The 19,875-nt window shown below is 53.8% G+C and overlaps 1 protein-coding gene across 2 annotated transcripts in view; it reads right to left on the bottom strand.

Moving 5' to 3' along the window:
• Nucleotides 1–19,875, bottom strand: part of ADAMTS14 (ADAM metallopeptidase with thrombospondin type 1 motif 14) — a 37,386-nt gene that overhangs the window by 8,398 nt on the left and 9,113 nt on the right. The window contains exons 4-15 of one of the 2 annotated variants that reach the window (XM_064513616.1): nt 19,054–19,250; nt 13,878–13,961; nt 11,756–11,912; nt 6,026–6,131; nt 5,303–5,446; nt 4,559–4,691; nt 4,158–4,271; nt 2,760–2,908; nt 2,421–2,596; nt 1,048–1,181; nt 715–838; nt 37–120 (exon numbers count right to left, since the gene is read on the bottom strand). In XM_064513616.1, coding sequence (XP_064369686.1) covers nt 37–120; nt 715–838; nt 1,048–1,181; nt 2,421–2,596; nt 2,760–2,908; nt 4,158–4,271; nt 4,559–4,691; nt 5,303–5,446; nt 6,026–6,131; nt 11,756–11,912; nt 13,878–13,961; nt 19,054–19,250 — 1,602 coding nt within the window. The remainder of the gene's footprint in view (nt 1–36; nt 121–714; nt 839–1,047; nt 1,182–2,420; nt 2,597–2,759; nt 2,909–4,157; nt 4,272–4,558; nt 4,692–5,302; nt 5,447–6,025; nt 6,132–11,755; nt 11,913–13,877; nt 13,962–19,053; nt 19,251–19,875) is intronic. The other variant, XM_064513617.1, reaches the window with a different exon arrangement.

The following is a 19,875-nucleotide window of genomic DNA, read 5'->3' as shown; positions in this document are numbered from 1 at the left end:
CGCGCCTCTCGGCCCCCGCGATGACTCACAACTCACCGATGCTGTGGGACGCTGCCTCCATCTCTTCTATCTGGACATGCCTGGCCCCAGCGGGAATCTCAAACATCTTCAAAACACCCACTGAAAGAGAGAGAGGAGGAGGAAGGAAGGATGGAAGAAAAGAGCAAGCTTTCAGGAAACAAACAGCGGGGCAGTGGCACGTGCTCCACCGGACGCCACCTCTTCGGGGTGCTGCCGTGGGAGGGAGGTGGCTCCAGGGTGCTCCCTGTCCCCCCGGCTCTCCGAGCAGGAGGCAGGCTGGAGGAGCACTGCTTTGACTACTCCGCTCTCCTGCAAGGTCTGAAGACCTGAAGTATAGCGGCAGCTTACTGAGCCCAGCCAGCAGCCTGCTTTTTCCATAGCAGCGGGTCAAAAACCATGCAGGTGTGATGGAGATAGCAAATTTGGGAATCCTTACTGGGAAACTGCAAGAACGTGCGGGTTTGTCGTCTCAATCTGTAGCACTCACTACTGTTGGCAGGAGCAATCCCTTAAGATTATTCTCTTTGTGGCTGCGCAGGCTGGACTCTCCCCCCACAAAACCTGCCAGCAAGCCTCCCATAGCACCCCCTTTCCCTACGTGGTGCTGCCAGGAGTTGGCCAACGGAAGGGCAATTGGAGGACGAGCTAGACCACGGTCTACGGAGAGAGGTGTCAACGCCATTGCCTTCTCACCCAGCTGCTTCGGGGTCTTGGCCAACGTGCCCTTCACCGTCCGGCAGTGAGAGTTGTCCCCGCCGCACACGCCGCACTTGTCGTCCTGCTTCAGCGAGCCGACCTCCTTGTCGCAGCCGACGTGCTGTCGCCCCGGGGCGGGAGGCGAGCGCGGGGTTAGGTCTCCCCTGCTCGGCAGCCCCACGCCCGGCATTCGCCAGCCGCCCTGCCCTCCCCAGGGCTGCGCGCGGGGCCCCGAGGGGTGCGGGCTCAAGGCCGTGCACGCGCCCTCTTCTTCTTCCTCCGGCAGGGGCAAAGGGCAGGACCGGAGAGCGGGGAGGGGGAGCCCCTTACCACGCACTCGCCCCGGACGCAGACGCTGTACAGGTCTCTGTAGCTGCACCTGGTGCCGTCGTGAACCACCTGATTCATGAACACCACGTCCCCCGTGCCCTCGGACTGGCAGATCAGCTCACACTTCTGGGCGTCTGCGGCAAAAGAAACAGGAAGGAGGGGAAAAAAGAAAAAAAAAATTGATGGTTTGTGGAAATAAATGAGGCTGATCAAAAATAGAAACCCATCTCAACTCGTACTCCCGAGCACAGCCAGAAGATTCCTCAAGTCCAGGCTCTTCTTGATGGACATTTGACCACGTCCACCGGCTGCTCAAGAGCCTGTACCTTCACCCAGCGCACTCCAGAACGTGAGACGAGGCAGCAAACGGAGTGAACCGTACGGAGCACGACCGGACAAGTTCCTCCTCCGCTGAAACGCACGCTGCCTGGCCGCGTGCGGGAGGAATACTGCGGCAGGCACGCCGGCCCGGCGGCGACTCCAGCACGGAGCCGCACGCGCCCGTGACAGCAGGCAAGATCATCACCCCGCCGCCTCCCTCCGTGGCACGTGGATGGATCCGAGAGCAGAGTTAGCACCGCGCCGTCTCCAAGGAAAACAAACCTTCTGTGTGCCAAGGCACACACAAAGGGGTAATAGAAATTTAAGAATAGTGCAAACTGATTTATCTCCATTTAAATTACGGGCAGTTCTCCTCCAGCTGATGCAGAAGAAGCAGGGAGGGGTTTCAGCACTGGCTGATTTTCTCAGCCCACCTCTGCTGCCCTTTGGGACAGCACGAACCACAGCAGTGTCTGGGTTTCTCCAAGCTAAGGGCAAGCAGAAGAGAATTACTTTTGAGGGTTTTTATGCCTTGTTTTCCAGCTCAGGAGCTTGCTACGCCCTGATTTCTGTGCAGCAGTCTCCTTCCCAAGGCATTTGCCACGGGCACAGCTTCCTATGAGAAGGAAGGAAATTTGGCTACCGCTACTTTCTTCGGTGAGAGTCCTACCAACCTAAAATAACAAAGTGGCGGGGAGATATGGTAGGGAGACATACCTCCAGGTCTACCTAGCTTGCAATCAAACTTGCATCTTCCACTAGAAATTTATTAATATATACTTTAAAAGCCATGTGACCCAGTGCGTGCTTTCACCCCAGGTCACCTGTGTCACGCAACGAGATGCCCTTGTGCTACGAGACAAGGAACACCCAAACGCTGGTCACAGGGCAGGAGAAGCGCAGAGACGCTTTAGGAAAGAAGAGAGCCAGGATCTGGCTTGGACCTGCCGGAACGATCCACCTCCCCAGGGGGTCAGCAGCTAGGGACCACGCGGCGGGCGCGGGGGGGTACGTGAAGTCCCGGTGCTGCAGGCGGGCTGCAGCGCGCTCACCGTCGTGATGCTCGTAGGGAAGCCAGGAGTGCTTGGCGCCCTGGTGGGTGTAGTACGAGTTGCGCTTGGAGCACTGCTGGGCGCGGAAGTCCTCGTAGGGCCCCGGGCACTCTTCGGGGCTGCACACCTGGTACTCGTAGGTGGCTCCCGGGCAGTGGCGCCCGCCATACGCCGGACTGGAAACGACAGCAGGTGGGTGAGCGGGGCATCGGCGGGTGCTGCTCGAACGCCACGCGGCTCAGCTCTCAAACCTGACCAACCCCAAGGAGAACAGCGAGGGGCCTCGTGCTCTCGGCCAATTCCCGTTTAACCCGTGCTAAAAGAGGGAGCCCGACATACGGCGGGTTGCTGCAGCTCCTGCTGCGAGAGCGTACGCCTCCGCCGCAGGTCCGGGAGCACGAGCCGAACTTGGACCAGGAGCTCCAGCTGCCGTCCTGGCTGTAAGGCTGCTCCGAGGTCTTCCAGATGCAGTGACCCTTGAAGCACCACTGGAAGAGAGCGGAGACGGGGGTTACCCGCACGCACGCCTCTTCCAAAGCGCTCGGGAAGAGAGCGCTCCCGCATCCACAGGGGCGCACGGCACTGCACGGGAAGGCCCGCGGTTTGCCGAGCGGACGACGGGAAGCACGGGAGGAACGTGCTCTTAGTCATGCCCTCTTCCATCAGCCGCAGCCCTCCCACCGGCTGCAGGACCGAGGCTACGAGCAGTCACAGTGCACAACATCCCTGGGTTTCACTCCAGCCCTGGGAAAAAGCAAACTGTCTCGTCGGTGACCACTGTGACAGACAGCGAGAGGGTCCCCGAAGATGCCCCTCCACCGAAAGGCAAAACACCGGTCAGCACTGGGGACCGTGTGGCCCTGCGCTCTAGCAGGAAAAGGCTGATGTTGCTGCTGCGCCATGTCCATCATGGGCCCAAGGGAAGGATTTCCCCGTCCAGATGGTTCAGCCGTCTGGAGCCACATGCCAGCGCTACACGTAACACATTTGCACATGTTCCAAAATGTCTAATTTTGGAAGCTCCTGGCAAATGATCATTCAAGTCCTGGGCACTTGACAAGGCAGCATTTTCAGTGAGATTGCTGTGATTTATATGGAAATTTATTAAAAGTTGCTGGATACTTTAAACACATCCATTCTCTGGCCAAAAAGATTTTGATCTCAAATTTGCTTAAGCAATAGGGAAATGGAAGGGGGAGATTCACCCCAAAACTTTTACCAGCTTGCCAAACAGATGACCTTCTCCCAAGAGCATGCTTTTGGGTGGTCGCTCCAAAAAGTAGAGCTTTCAGCTGTTGTGGTGACTGGAACCCAAATCTGACTTGGTCCAGCAGCTTCTCCAATGCATCCACGATAACGAGCACGCTAAGAAAGCCTAAAGTGAACCTGATGACATGGTGAGTCTGCGACATCACTTCTTCTTGCCATGTGACAGAAGAAGCACTGCTTCTCTTCAGAAGCGGGCAGCAAGGGCAGATAGCTCAGAAGAAAAAGTCCTTGTTTGAAAACACAGTTGCAATGGATAATTGGAGGGGAAAATAGGCATAATGCTACTTCTTCAGCTGCAAGCCACAGCTGAAGGAAGCGCTTTGAAAGAGCTGATTTGGAGCATGCCTTAGCACAGAGACCTTCCTCAAAGGTTTTCCTAAATACTCAGCACCCATACTTTACACGGCTCTGCTCGTCCTTTGGCACAGGGGTGCGTGGCATCACGGCAGAGGCAGCGTGCACCGATACCTTGCCCGACGAGCACTCGGTCCCATCCAGCGGGGGCCCCTTCTTGGTCTTGCAGAAGTAGGGGTTGTCCGGGTGGCTGCACCACAGCTGCTTGCAGGGGTCGAAGGTCCGGAACTGCAAACCCGACACGAGCGCGGCTGTCACATCCCTGGGGACACCCCCGTGCATTCGCAACCCCCTTCCTAGCCCCGGCAGACCCCTTCCCCAAGGCAAGGGAAGGACGGTGGAGGATCCTGGTGAGCACACGACGGGGCGATACACCCCAGGGCTTGGGTGATGACCTGCGCCAGCTCCGATGCTCCCCGTGCAATGGTGAGGTACGCCCCACCAGCCAGCTCCACAACCCTTCCCTGCCCTTCTGCAGTGGGCAAGGGAAAAAGCAACGCGGGGGCCGTACTCACTGCTGTGCACGTTTTGTAACCCACGCCGAAATCGAAGCGGCACTGCTCGTCCATGGAGTAATTAATCCCTGGGAGCTCGGGTAACTTGGGCCACTGGTGCTCAAAGGGATCGTCCAGCAGGCAGTCGTAGGAGCTGCAGAGACATCAGCGGAGGCAAGGAAAGGGTCAGATGCTGAGGAGATCCCTCCATCATTCTTTCCATTACCTTCACCCCTCTCCCTGATACTAAGGGATCTGAGTTTTCTTGGCCCTGATGCAAAAGCCTACCCACTGCTGCAAAACATGTTTTCACATCAGCTAGCAAAGAACAACTGGTCAGGGTATCCAAATAAAAAGTGTCTAGCCACTGTTTGCGGCTTCCTAGGGAGACAGACCACCTTAACACCAGCAGGTACTGCCACCGCAACGCGTTCAGTTTTCAGGATCTACTGCTACTCTTTTTGGCCGAATAAATAGAAAAATCACTGGTGTGTTTCTGTATTTTTCATACAGCACAAAACATCTGCCAGCCTGAAGGCGTGGCAAGAGGGAACCATGCAGGCAACATGCAGACTGCCCAAATCAAATGGCCAAAGGTGTTTCAGATACACCTTGGGACGTGCTCAGGTTTTGGACTGTGCATGCGTTTATCTGAGATCAGCCAACAGAGAACTCCTGCGAGCTTTTGCTCCACTTTTTATCAGGCTTTATCAGGTACTACTACGTCACCCGAATGGAGGATGTTGACGGTTCGGCTCGACCTACTGTATGTAGCGGTTCAGCTCCTGCTTGCTGCAGCGGGACCAGTGGTAGCGGTGGAAGGCAGCCTGCACCAGCGGTGCCATGATGCTCCCCATGCTGGTCTCGTCCGCGCAGCGGTTGCCCTGGCCGTCGTGCTCCATACCCAACCTGTTGGAAAAGCCTGTGAGCCGTCTTCCTTGGGGCTTCGGCTTCACACCAGCCCATCAGATCTATTAAAGACGGCGTTTAGGCTGTGCTGCTTGCTCCTCTTTAAATCAGGAGGCAAGCTCTGCCCCTAGGTTTCCTGCTAGGGCTTTAAGGAGGACGCTGGGGATACGCTGGCAAGGCCGCAGGGTTTTTGATGGGCACGTAGATGCATTTGAGAAGGGCAAAAGGAAACAATTCTAATGATTACGTACCCAGAATCCCCTTCAGATACACAAAAAAGCACGAGTGGTGCTAGCTGTTGATTAAGAAATCCCCTTTCTAAAGCACGCTCTGCTACAGATGTCCTGCCGCGATTGCTGGCGGGTGTAAAGCAATTTGGAGGCAGAAGAGACCGATCCATCCCAGCGCTGCTCATCACGGACTGATTAACTAGTGTGATGACGGCAGTAGGGACTCAGGTACCTTACCCACAGCCCAGCCGGGCCCTGCCTCAGCGATGCCACCCCTGCCACGCTGCCCAGCTGCTGGAGGAAGGGGAAAAGCCCAAACGGGGCAGCTGGCTCTCCTGGGGCGACTTACACGTGGCCGGTCTCGTGGGCGACAACAAAAGCCGAGGAGAAGCCATCTTCGTGGTTGAGGGTACAGCTGCGGAGAGGGTGGCACATTCCCGTCACCGGTGCGTAACCTGGAGAAAGAGAGAGAAGGGAAAGAGGAAAAAGAGAGAGAAAGAGCTTTTGAAGGAGCAAAACATCACAAGCAAGAGCTGTTCCGGTCACAACCCACAGCCAGCTCCAAGCCAAGCTACCCGGCATGGGCGCCTGGGGTAGATGCAAAGGCCAAGGGCCCCACAGGCCATCAGCATCGGTGACCGCCGTCTCCGAGATGCAGCAAGAGCGTCCCCCAAGCAACTTGAGGTTTGGAGCACTTCGGAGGCGGCACCATAAAAAACAAGCCTAGGAAAGCAGCAGCACTGCTGGGCCCACGGCACCCTCAATAAAGTCTCCCCAGAACAGAGCTGCCACGACCCCCAGGTTGTTGCGTGATGGGAAGGCCTGTCCTTAAAGCAAGGAGAGGATATTCACTGTTTTCCTGATCCGTAACCCGGGATAGCGCAGGAGGTCTTCTGCATCCAGTCTCGGCTATGCCTAACGCTGCCTCAAACCCTTTGGGCCATGGTGGTTAACACAACTGCTTCTTCTGCCTCTTGATGCCACCGATAATCTTACCACAAAACCATAAGGAGCCTTTGTCCTGGGGGGCTATGGGAGGTTTGCTTTCTCCCCCCTTAAATCTGGGGCACTCCCGACTCAGCCTGGCTGTGCCGAAAACTGCAATAGGTTGCTTGGAGAAAGAAAAAAAGAAAAAAAAAGAGGGAGAGAGAGAATGAAAAAGAGAGAGGTGTCCCTCATGGCTCAAAGTCCCTCAAAAAAACCCAGTCTAGCTCACCACAGGCCTCAGCGATGCACCCCCGCATGCACACACCCCAGCCCCGAGAACTCGGGGCATCCGCACGCACGACAGAGCCGGGGAGGACCATGCACCTCCCCGGGCACGACCCCTCGATCAAGTGAAGTGCAGTGGGGCAGCAAATGCCTCCCCCCTCCCACGAGCAGGGTCAGCAGTGTGCCTTTTTTCCATCTTGTTGCTTTTTTTTTTTCCTCTCTTCTTTTTCACACTATTTCCACCCAATTCAATCATTCCTTGTCACCTTCTAAAATGAACAATGCCTCTTTTTTTTTCCCCTTTTCTTCTTCTTTTTTTTTTTTTTTTTTTTTTTTGAAGACCCTTTTTGGCATCAAAGGGAAGGAAGTCAGTGAAGGAAGTACTTACAGGTCCCAAGGAGCTTTGGTGAAAGCGGGGCAGGACCATGCTGGATAACTCAGTGTTTCGGGATAGGAAAGCTCTAAGAGTCAAGCTCAGTGAGTCAAGAGGGCGTCTGAGCTGCAGCAGGAGAGGGGAGTTTGACAACCAAGACATTTCCAAGCCCCATCCAGGCATTATGGAAGCTACAGTGGGTTAAAACACCTTTGGAGAAAGCTGAAGCCACCAGACAAGCTCAGGGCTAGGAGAGAAACTCCGATGATGCAGGTCTGGGAGCCCTGGCCTCACAACGCAAGTGGTCTCAGCCGTGGCAAGAAACGTCCATGGACACACCGGCAAAATTCACCATGCAGCCGGCTGAGGACAACATGTCAAAGCAAAAAGAAAACGTTTCCCACCTCTCCTCCCAAAGGCTCCAAAGTCAACCATAACTGACTTTGTGGCCATACTGAGAAAACGGGACGCCCAAAGGGGACAAGGGACAGGCTGTCGCTGCACAGCTGGACACTTGGAAACTGCTGTCAGCCAAGACACAAGAAGAAAGAAGAGAGTAGGATAGACAGGCAGGAGATCTCTGAATTTTGAGCTGAACAAGCACTACCAAGACATTTGGGGCTAAAAAGCAGTGGTGGCAGGACTGGCAGACACTGGCCCGACATCTTCTTGACAGCTGCGTCCTAACCTTCTCCGAAAGAGGAGAGCCAAACTGGCCCAGCAGCAGCACTCTCAATCCCTACTGCATGTGTGTGTAACCTCCAAGCAGAGACATGGAGGAGGCTACTTGTTTGAGAAGATCAGGGTGGTGTTTCCCTTCATACTTCTGCTTATCAGCTGAGCGGAGATTTTCCAGGGTGTTGCCCCACACCGGAACTTTTAAAGGAAATTTCTCTTGTCATAACAATTTCTTTTTTCAAAACCAGCCCAGACGCTAACCCCTGAAGGGCACATCCACACGGTATCTCGTGGGAAGAAACGGATTCTTTTTCGTCTGAGCATAAATTGAAGTAGAAGTTGGCTGAACACAATTTCCAGAGCAAAAGCCTAAGGTGAACTAAATACCTGCTTCTCCCTACAGGCAGGGCAAGCACACTTTTTCCTGCAAAATACCATGTAACCTCAGAGAAAAACCCCCATGTCACGGATCTTTTCAAAGTAGCCTGCTTTAGATACCTATACGTGGAAGACATCTATACTCAACAGGAGAAGAGTTTGGTTTTCATCTTCCCCAAAATCGAGTGGGCAAAGAGACTTTACTCAAATGAACAAACTAAAGCATCATCAGCAAAAGAGCAGAGAGCAACTGCTCAAGGCTCATAGAAATCATCTGCTCAATGGATGCTGCAGTCAAAAGGAAACACCAAAAGGTAACAGGCCAAATCAAGACCTTGAGAGAGAGAATCCAATGATTGGGTTTTACTATAATGCATCAAAACCTGGGCAAATCATTTCAAAAGATTTTGCTTTAAATAAACATTCCACAAAAAAAGAGCAGGGATGTGGAAAGTTCTCCACACAAGGGAAGAGCACATATATCCTGTCTAGAATGAAGATAGGATAAATTCCCACCCAGAGAGGCCCCCAACGTCTAGCAAGGAAATGGGATATAGGCCCACAAAAAGATTTTTGGCTAAGGACGACCAATATTTCATAGTTAAGATCCTCAGAAGAGCTGAATGAACTAAAGGATTATCCATGGGAGAATGATGACAAGAAGTAGCTACCTGAAAAATACTCAATTGCTGAAGATCAGATTAGCCTGCAGAAGGTTACCAGACATGTGCACAGGAGAAGGGACACGTTCTCAGCTGCATGAGCAAGACACAAGCCACTAACTTCTTCCAAGTGGCCATTATTCTTCTTTAGGGAGATTTTACACTTGTTTTCAGCCTCTCAGATGGACCACTGGCCTACCCTGGTATGCTCACACAAAGACCAACCAACGCAACAAATGAAATTTATGCAGAGGCATCCTTCGCCTGGGACAGAGAGGCTTCCCTGCGTACCTGCTGCGGAGGGACTGGGGGAATGGTAGTCTGTTCTAGTTTCAACACAGCCTTAACATCAGCAATGAATAATTTACAATCCCTCTGTCTGCCACCCAGAGGCATTCCTCTTCGGAAAACAGGGTTTTGTCTGCAGCCCACATGCGAGGACAGAACAGCTCAGCTGTGCCTCGTGGCCTTTCTGCTTCATGCCTTCCTTAATTCAAAAAGCAATAATTGCATCAGCTTTCCAAAATTACTCAGTGTTGGCCAGGACTGCTCCCATGCACATCAAGAGATGCTGCAAGCAGGGCTGCTGCCAGCATGGAAAAGGTTTTTCGAGCCCCGAGGGCTTGGCTTGGATCCGCACCAGAGAGCTATCCTGCAAGACCGCAATGTTTTGCAATTACACGCCTCTGGCTTGACCTGTGCCAAGCTCCATCAGACACTTGTCATCTGTTCTGCTGGCCAAGGTGAGGCGGCACGATACAGAGCGAGCCACCGGCCGCGTCCAAGGGCGACGCGGTGACGGAGCAGCAGGGCAATCGGCTGGCTGCCGTCTCACAGCCCGTCCAGGAGGCCTGCACTGGTTCAAGAGCCAGAGTTTAACCCCATCTCCGTTGCTCATCAGGCACATAACTAGTAACGGGACATCCCGCGACCGCCTTCCCAGGAGCGGCTCGGGTGCCACGCACACTCCACCAGCAAGCGCGGTGACCGTGCAGGCACCACAGCCCGGCTCTTCGTTGTTTATAACCCTGCGCTGAGAGGGGGGTAAGGAGTGCAAAGGACATCATTTTGACGAGAGGGAGCAGGAGGGAGCAGAACGTTACTATTCCAGCAGCCCAGAGAGAGGGTAGTTCCCGGTGGGCAAAGAGCAACCGTGCGCTGGACCATGCGACACAGCCAGGCAAGAACATGACAGCCGCAAGCTCTGCCAAAAGCAAACGGGCACCCGGAGACACGTGAAAAGCAGAGCCAGATCCATGGGGAACAAGGCAAGGAGCTGGAATGAGCATCCCTAGAGCAGGGCTACTCCGTTAATTTTATCAAGGCCTTCTGATGTGGGCTCATCGTCACCACTTAGCAGCACCAACCACCTGGGAGGTGTCAAAGTGGCTGCTCCCCAAGGGCCTGGGAGCATGGTGAGAAAAATTAGGGATGATTACGGGAGCCACCAGACCTCTGGGTCCCTGCGGTCCAAGCCCTGGTCTAGGGAGCAGAGGGGCTGGAACCTTCTGCATGGGATTTACCTGCAGCTCCCTCCAGGAAAGGAGGGAGGGAGGGAGGGAGATAAACAGCAAGAGAGGAACCTCGGCCCCCTCTCCCGTAACCCAGCCGGTTTCACAAGGTGCATGTCCACCACAGGGGAAAATCCACAAGCAAATCCCAATTTTCAAGGCTCCTTCCCACCAAGGGTGAGCATAGCAAGCCACCTCCTTTCACCCACATGCCAAAAAAGGTCCTTTCACCAACGTCTTTGGACACAGTCACTCTGCCAGGAAGGGTCTAGAAAAATGAAATAAAAACTGGCATTTCACCAGTGCTGCCATACGACTCCAGAGGAGGCTCCCGGAGGAGGAGGAACTGCCCGCGGCTGGACCCCGGAGGCGACGGCCCGGTAGGGATGCTGCTGGCGCGGCGTGAGCGCTGCTCCTCGCTGCCCAGCTCACGAGGACTCCCAGGTGGATGTCTCCTGCGATTAATCCCCGCGTTCGCTGTTGAGGAAAGACCCTTCCCGGGGAGTTAACGGGGGCTAGGGCAGGATGCCTCCTCCATCACTCATCCATCCTACATACAGCAGAATGACCCACGCTAGAAACGCCTGTGTTTTCCGCCACCAGGCAGCAGGCCTGGAGAACGGGAGCACGCTGACAGCGGCAGAAGTTCGCTCTCGTACTGCTGCCAAAGCATCCGTGTTTCTAACGGGGCAGTCGAACGCCAGAAGCCTCTTCTGCAAATTCATTGGTACCTACGCTGCTTATTGCCTGGGCTTCTGAGCTCTTTGACCCTGATTTTGGGCATCGCTACTGCAGCCAAGTTTCCTTTTCAGCCCAAAATTTACTGAATGCTCCAGTATCCAGCCCTAAGATGGCCAAAAAAATAATCTGTGTAAAATCAGGCTTTAAAGGTTTAAAGGTGGGCAGAAGGGATTGACTGACCCTGTGAAGCTCCCTTTGGTATTTCATCCTTAAAACTTTTTTTTAATTGCTTGGGGCTCTTTGGGACAAAGGGAAGATTGGTGCATGAAACCAGAGTGACAGGTAAGGATTTAATGAATTAAATAAAGGCAATCTTTTCTCAGTTCATGTTGATGCCCTCGATTAATTCTGTCTTCTGTTTCACATCAAAAAGAAAAAAATACTGATTTTTATAACGTTTTTCTAGACCTGCTGGCCAACAACGCCAGGCCATCGGCACACGGACTGTGTCTGCAGGAAATCCTCTCCCCTTGCTGGCTTTCCCCCAGCAGACTGCACATACCTGATCGAGATAAATACAGTACCTTGCATACCTGCGGGACCAAAGTCTTGCCTGGTGAGGAACACCGCGTGGTCGTGGTACTCGGCGTGCTCCGGGTCGGAGCGCTGCTGGGAATGAGCCCAGCGACAGACCTGCTCCAAGCTCCGCGACGGGTTCCCTCGCTCGATCAGGCTGACCGACTGCGTAAAGACGGGGGAAAAAAAAAAAAAAAAAAGACAGGTGATGTTAAGGAGAAGGCTTTAAAATTCAGGTCAGAAAGTGTGGATTTCCCCCACGTTTTCTAGCTGCTCCAATTCCCTGCTGGTTTATAGATCCCTTCTGGTAAAAGGGCTGTTTTGCTCCACGCTGCAAGACCCGGAGCTCGTGACAAAAAGTCCTTTTTTCAGAAATGCCCCAGGAGCCTGGACGCGCCGGAAAGCAGAGAGGATTTAGATTCCTAGCTCCTACTCAGGCTCCTCGGGGAGAAGTTATGAGATGCATTCACTCTCTGAGATGCTGAGGCTTAAGAACAGAAAAGGCCAAAGGTGCTCCAGGACTGCTGCAGAGCAGTCGCCCTGGTTTTCACCCGTTTTTGTCCAGCTACACAGCTCCCTGGGATAGCCATTTTGCAAAAAATATACTTGTGACCAAAAAAAATATATATATATATACTTGTGACAATCCCGAGTCACATGCTTTCCTGGTTAGCAGGTACCTGCCGAACTGCAGGAGCTGTAAGAAAGGTAAGAAATATTGCTCCTCTCGCGGCCTGGAGACAGAAGCCACGGAGTCTGAATCCTACAAAAAGCGAGGTGGGAGGCAAAAGCAAAACCGAGACAGGTGGCAGCTTCAACGGCGGCCAAAAATCAGTGCTAGACCAGGGCAAGCCGTGCCGCGCGCAGTCGCCCGGGGCCACGAGAGGACCTCCTCAGGAAGCGTCCCAGACGGACGGCGGTGAACGGAGGTTCAGCTTGGATGCGAACATCTGCACATCGCTTCCACATCATCCTCCGAACCTAAACAACGGCCTCGCTAGGCGAACCAGACCAGCTGCCTCCAGCGCAGGGATCTGGGAGGATAAATCATCCTAAACGGAGCCCTTAAGTTCTCATCCCTTCAGTTACTGGCCGTAACACTGCAGCTGAATCCCTTCCCCTCCGTATATCATGCTCCAGGCCAGAGCACAAGCCCCGCGGGCAGGCAGCCAGGCGCTCCGCTGGCTTTCTCAGATGGAGACCACGCTCCCGGTCTCCCAGCAGCCTCCGAAAAACAGTCTGCCTCCGACCTTATCCTCACGCGCCAGAGAACCGTCGCCGGGTCTCCGGTATGCACGTGGCTTCTGCCGGCCGAGCAGATTTACATAACAACCGGGTGTTTTTCCAGGACCTAACGGGCCTTGTTTATGGTGGACCACACACAGATATCACCTTGTCGGACTCGTAAATATTCTTGCTAGAACATTTCAGGTAGGATAGGGGCTTGCCACAAGAAGTATACCAAACTTCACTACGTTTCAAAGAATATCTTTGCACCGCCACGCTCAAATAAGCCTTAAAAAAAAATCCAAGCTGAGAAGCCACAGGAAACCTTTGCATACTGTTCCTGTCCACGTCTTATCCCATTGCTAAAGACCAAGACAGCAAAGCCTTCCAGGGCTGCCGAGTCGAGCCTGGCACATAAGAGATGGTGGCCTTGGTTTCTCCTCACCGATACGCAGCTCTCGCCAATTTGGGAAGCTGCATTTTCCCTGTGATCTCCTGACGTCCCACTCCTAAGGGAGCCTCTGGGTCTCCTCGGGGGCCTGCGAGCGCGGGAAAACCCCGGACGCCCCTCTCGCTTTGGCAACCCGTGCAGAGCATCCCCTTCCCACCCTTTACAAGCAACCTCTACCTCTTCTTTTCTACTAGGAGCAACACAGATTGCATTAAAAAAAGAAAAGAAAAACCTTTTCCGTGGATCCTCTCATGGTTTTCCCTATTCCCTAACCAGGGCTCAGATACCCCGAGCAACGTGGAGGGGCACGAACAAGCGCTCACGGGACACGGGGGTTAAACCATCGTACCGCAACAGCCGGCCTCAGCAGGGCCAGCCCAAAAAGCAGCTCCTCCTCGCCACGTCTTAGCACAAGCAAAACCCCCCGGCCGGCACCCGCGCTCCGCATTTACCTGGCGGTACCCCACCATGATCATCCGGACCAGGACGATGTTAATGTGGACGCCCAGGGACTCGTCGTGATAAATCTCATCCACCTGAAGAGGGAAAATAAAATAAAAGAAAACAAAATAAAGTTGGGAACAGGGCGCACACCCGCTGCGATGCTTGGCTTAACCAAGCCCTCGGCGGGAATAAACGCTGCCCCCCGCGGCAGGCCTGAGCCCCCCCTCTCATTCCCACCGCGCATCCCACCACCGTGCAAGGCCAGCTGCAAGGATCGCACCCTCCTCCTCCACCCCAGCTTTTTCCTTTTTTTTTGTTTAAAAACCACAAAACAAAGCAGCCCGAGACTGAATAAGCAAAAATTCCCAAGGATGGGGGTTCAGAGGTTCAGTGACATCACCGCTCCCGTCAGGAGAGCTGGAGGCGGCTGGGTTTCCCACGGCTCCTGCCTCGGCCGCGGAGCATCTCGCCGTGAGCAATTGCCCCCTTCGGAGCCCGAATGCATCGGACGGGAGGAAACGCCTCGGACTCACATCCTTGCGTTTTGTGGAAGGAAAAAAATGGCTGTTGAGGGAGAGGTGAGTGATCTTATCAACCCGAGGGGATTAGTCAGTCCTACCGGTGAGTCAGGTTTGACCTACGGCTTCAGAAACCCCAGGAGAAACCCCAGGGAGAAGACAATATAAGAACAGGGAGGGCTTGTGAGTCAATGAGATCTACATCAGCGTCCGCTGCTCAGGGTTACTTTGCGAAGGAAAGTATGAGTTATAACCCTTTTCTTCTCCATTTCTAGCAAATACAAAGAAGGGTGTTTTTTCCCCCACTCCCTTCTTTAAGAACAACAAAAAAACATTTCTCTCCATTTGCTTTTAAGTTGGAAATTCAGATCTTGCCTCCCCTCCTCCCTCTTTCTTGCCGGGAGATTGTCTGGACGCTTGGGGACCGGGGGATCGCAATATCACACCTACCCAGCACACTAAACTTGCTTTACGAGGAGCAAATTATACTTATTGAAGCCAGTATTTGCATTTCTTTTTTAAATACCCATTCTACCCATAAGCACTAAAGACAGAAGAAAACACGCACTTTCTAAGATTCAACACTCACCACCCCACGTTTTTAAAAACATATGGTCATAGGTAAGAAAGTTCTCAACGTGCTTCAGAGCAAAAAAAAGCACAAGGAAAAGCCTGAGATTTATGACCTTGCTGTGGCCAAATGGCCGGGGCAATTCTGCAGTATCTGGGAGCTACTCGCCTTTTTTTTTTTTTTTTTTTTTTTTTAATTAAAATATACTTTTTCACTTGTCCAAGAGAGAAATAATTTTCCTTGACTACGTCATAATTTTCCAGACCAGATGAATATTATGAATGCATAAGCCAGATTTATGGGGCTTTTCTCTTTTTTTCCTTTTCTCTTTTTTTTTTTTTTAAACTTCTGTTTGAAGCCGAGGATGCTGTGATGCTGAGACAGTTCACGCAGATGTTGCACGGCCCCGAGACTCCAATTTTCCAGACTACCTGAGTGCTTTACGAGACTCCAAGCTTATCGGCTGGGCTTCTGTAACCTTGTAAAGAACCGGTATCAACCTTTCGGCGTGACAACTAATCCTCCCGCCGAGTGGGTCTGACCTCTGCGAAGCGGTAACGGAGGAGGACGGCAGAGCAACCACAGGACATCCCTGCGGCTTGGGTGCAAGAGGAACAACAGCAAAACGCTCCCTCCGCCTCTCTGCTGATACCATCAGTGAGCCACAGTCGTCAAAGAAAAACCCTCCAAAAATACCTGCTCAGCAAACGGCTCTGCTAAAGGGACCGCAGATGGCACGAACATCTTCTTACCCAACCACACGTGCTTTCTTCCACTGCAGATGTTCACACAGTCATTTGCAAATGCCTCTGCAAGGTCCGCGCTACCTACACTGCTCACGCGGAGGAACCGAGGCAAGGAGAAATTTGCTCTGCCAGCAGCACTGTAATTTGCCCGTTATTTTCAGGCCTGGGCCGGCCCTGAGCTCAGCAGGCCGGTCTTTCCAGGAATCCGCGCTCGGCTTTGCGGCTCACGAGCACAGGCAGGACCGTGACGTCAAAAAATCCAGCTTTGCAGCTGGTCGGCAAGATCGAGATTAAACCGCGGAGGTTTTGCACAGAGGGCATTGGCCTTGGTTCAAAGGCAGCTGTAGCTGATGACATTTCCCAAGGAAAATCCCAAGTAGAGAGCAACAAAGTGCAAACCACGGCTGGGCAAAGATTTACATCCCTCCCTCCCCCTCGCAGAAAATCAAAGCTCTCGGAAAACCGTTTCTCTCGGTTCCTGGGCTGGAAAGAAAATCACTGCCTTTTTAACATCACAGTTGGCTAATGCCAGGTTAAAAGTAAAGAAGGGGCTTTGATTTCTCTACTGCTCTGTACATGGGGTCTAGTCTGATAGTTTAAAAGGTCTCAAAGAGGAGCCACTGAACCGATCGGCACCTTCTGCAGGCTCAGGAGCGAAAGCCTGGCCTTCTGACGTTTAATACACACTGCACTGGAAAACTGTTTGCATTCGGTTTTGCAAGCTTCATGAACTTCCCGCTGGACGGGAACGGTTAAGCCAGTGCTTCTATGCAGCTATCGATATTTTATCCCCCCGATAAAGCCACGGGTCAGCTGTTTGCAGCACAACGCTCTCGGGAAGGAGAAAACCTTCGCCTTGCTTGCAAGGGAAGCCCCGGGAGCGGGCAGGCAGTGAACAAGCAACATGAGGGACACAGCCAACCTCCAACACGTCTTCATTAATACCCCGAATCTTCCCCTGCCCCGATGCAGCCGGGCACCGTGCACGGGGGCTTTGGCAGACCCCGGAGCTTGTTGCACCACCTCTACTTGGGATGCGCCTTGGCGTTAAAGCCCCAGGAGAGCAGCTCCCACGCAAGCCCTCGCTAAATCCTCCCCGCCGCCGGCTCGTTAAATGCTTTCTCGTTAGAGGCCGAGCCTCCCCACCTTCCCTCGCCCCGGGCTGATGGGATTAGCGCTCAGCTGGGTGGTCTCCGGCAGGCTGCCGCGCGCAGCCGCGTCTGGCTCTGCTCGGCCGACGTGCCCCTTCCCCAGCGCCGTTTAGGAGAAAACCGGGAAGGGGGAAGTCAAGGAGGGAGCGGCCGTCGAGCATCACCATCCGGGAGCCCGGCCCCGGCCCGCTGTGTCCCGGCGATGCCATCGGCCGGCTGCTTGCGTGGCCCCGACAGCTGGGAAACAGCAGGAAACGGGATCTAGGGCCTGGCCAAGTGCAATTTGCTGCTGAATTTGGTGTTTTCAGGCAATCCGCCCTGGTAAGTAAACTTGGCAATGCCAAAGCAGGGAAGCACCACGAGGTGCCCTGACCCAACCGGACAGGACTGGACGAGCATGGGGGCAAAAGGAAGGAGCGGGGAGGAAGAATGTATAGAAGGAAATAATCCTTTGGGGAAGTGTCTGTTGTGTGCATTATTCACAAGGGCCCTGTTTTTCCCCTCTTTTATTGCTGCTTCTTTTTTTTCCCCTTGTATTTAATTCATTCAACTCTCGAATGCCGCCTCGGTTTGAAAAGCGAGCGGTCCTTCCTTCCCGCGGCACAGCATCCCGCACGTTCACCCGGCGAAAAGCAGAGACCACGAAACGCGTCTGAAAGCCAAGCTTTTGATCAGCGCTGACAGCCCCGAGCCCTCAAGCTGTCCCCCCAGTCGGAAAAGGCACTGACATCACCTCCGACACCAGCAACGCGGCGAGGGCCCCGCGTCAGAAGAGCTAACCCTGATGCTTCCCCCTTTCACAGCGATTTCACAGGCAAACGGGACAAAACTGCAAAGAATGCATTCGAGCTCTCATGTTCCCTGGTGTCTCCTCAGCAAGACGTCTGTCCTAAATCAACTCAAAACGACCGTTTCCATGAAAACGTTCTTTTCTGAGCCAGCGCTGAGGATCAGACCTGTCCCTGCCAAGCAAACTCCCATAAACCTTCTTAAGATACCGCCAAGAAACCACATGGTCAAACTTGAGTGTTGCCAGCTGAAAGCTCACATGCAAAGCTGGTGTAAAAGCAGACTAAGTGGGGAAAACCCTCACCATAACAGGATCAGCAAGGTCCACTTGTGCACTCCTACCCTCCTCCGGGCTCCCAGGAAATCCCCATGCCGCCCACAGCCTAATCCCAACCACTGGGACGCCACCGCCAAATCCCTACGGCAATAAAAGCGGGGGTTATAGTCCTTAACTAACCAGCTCCATGGTTTTCATGGATGGTTTAGGTCTCCCGTGAGACCCTGGGCCAGGGAGACACGGAGGGAGAGAAGGGAAAGTCAACGGAGGGGAGGGAAAGGTGAGAGCCAGCGAGATCTTTGCAGACACTGACCCTGTTTGCAGACACGGCGGTGCCGGCAGAGCAAACCTCCTGAAAAATTTATAGTGGGATGAATATTCATCTTCCCTGTCTCTCAGGACCGGAGGAATATGTATATTGTTTGTTAAAAGATGATGAAAGGGAAACGGAAAATGAAAGCCAAGCGGCGGCAGGGGATGAGAACCGGCTGCCCGGCGGCACTGGAGGACGTCCAGGACTGCCAGGAGCGAGGCCTTGAGCTCCGCCATTGCTATAAACCCACTCTCACAAACATCCCACTAATCTTCAAGCTCAAGGTCCACAGCTTTTCTGAGCAACGTGGGAGACGCTGAAAAATCTCCTCCCTCGTCATCAGGCGGGAACCTTTCAAAATAAATAAGTGGAAACGACTGTTCTCCAAAAATGCAGCTTTCCCAGGGTTTGCTGGGATTTCAGCAAAGAGGAGGTGGAGGTCGTGGCCAAGCGAAACAGAAGGTGCTCTTGGACGCAGACGCTGGTGGCAAATATCCACAAAAGAGGGGGAAATCGGACGCAAAGAAATTGGGGAGAGGGCGCACAGGCCTTCCCGTCTCCAGCATGGAAATTCCTCCCTGAAGCGCAGAAAACAAGGAAGCCGGAGCCTTCATCGGAGAAACCTACCTCTCTTTTAACACATCCATGGACATGGGCCTTGAGCGGGTGTTCAGAGCAGTCCACGCACCATGGGAAATCAATCATGCCGCAACGCGCCGGAGCAACGTCCCTCCCCGTTTGCACCCATCCCCACCGGCAACCTCCGAGCCCCGCTCCGGGAAAACAGCCTCCCCCTCCAAAGAAAAGGGAAAGCCTTACTATGTTCATGAGGGTGAGGACGTAGTTCTGGACGTGCTCCTTCCCGTGGAAGCGCACGACCGAGTCGTCCACCGCCAGCAGGACCTCGATGTTGTAGTCGTCCTTCTTGGCGTGGCGCCGCTTCCGCTCCGCGTCGCCGAGCTGCTCCTCCACCAGCTCCAGCGAGTTCGGCAGCTCTCCCACCCGGACGCGGGGCGCTGGGCGAGGGGGAGCAGGGCAGGAGGAGAGGGCAGCGGAGAGGAGAGCGCCCGTAAGGATAGATGGAGCAGCGGTTCCTGGCTTGCACCCGCCTCCCACCCATTTTCCAGCCCTGAAAGCCCCAAATCTGCTCCCCAAAATGGATTGTGGAGGCGACGCGAAGCCATAAACATGTTCTCGTGGGGTGGAGAGGCCAATGCTGGCCCTGAAGGTAAAGGAAGCAAGCTGGCATGGGGGCACCTTGGTGCTCCTGGCACAGGGGCTCTGCAGCCCATTTGGAGCAAAGTCCTCCGCACTTCACTCCAAAAAATAATTAGGTGGGAAAAGAATTTTTTTTTTATATCTCCCTGATGTCTGCACAGCGAATTCCCGGTGGAAACCACTCTGGATGGGGAGCAGATAGCCGTGCGTAGTTAGGGGGCTGGGCTGCCTGGCGGTGGGGCATCTCGGGAGGCTGCAGATGGATGGAGAGGAGGAGCGCAAAGCCCGAGGCTGCTCCCTGGGAGCCGGCGCTCACCTTCACCGCTCTCTCCCTATCCCTGCACCGGCCCCGAGGCTCTCAGCCATAATTCTCTTAGTGATACTTCAAAAGCAACAAGCACATCCCGGAAAAATTTTTAAAAC

This window comes from Dromaius novaehollandiae, chromosome 6 (assembly GCF_036370855.1).
Source record: "Dromaius novaehollandiae isolate bDroNov1 chromosome 6, bDroNov1.hap1, whole genome shotgun sequence".
NCBI classification, from domain to species: Eukaryota; Metazoa; Chordata; class Aves; order Casuariiformes; family Dromaiidae; genus Dromaius; species Dromaius novaehollandiae.
Note: the sequence above shows the minus strand (reverse complement) of the source record. Positions and strands in the feature narration are given on the sequence as shown.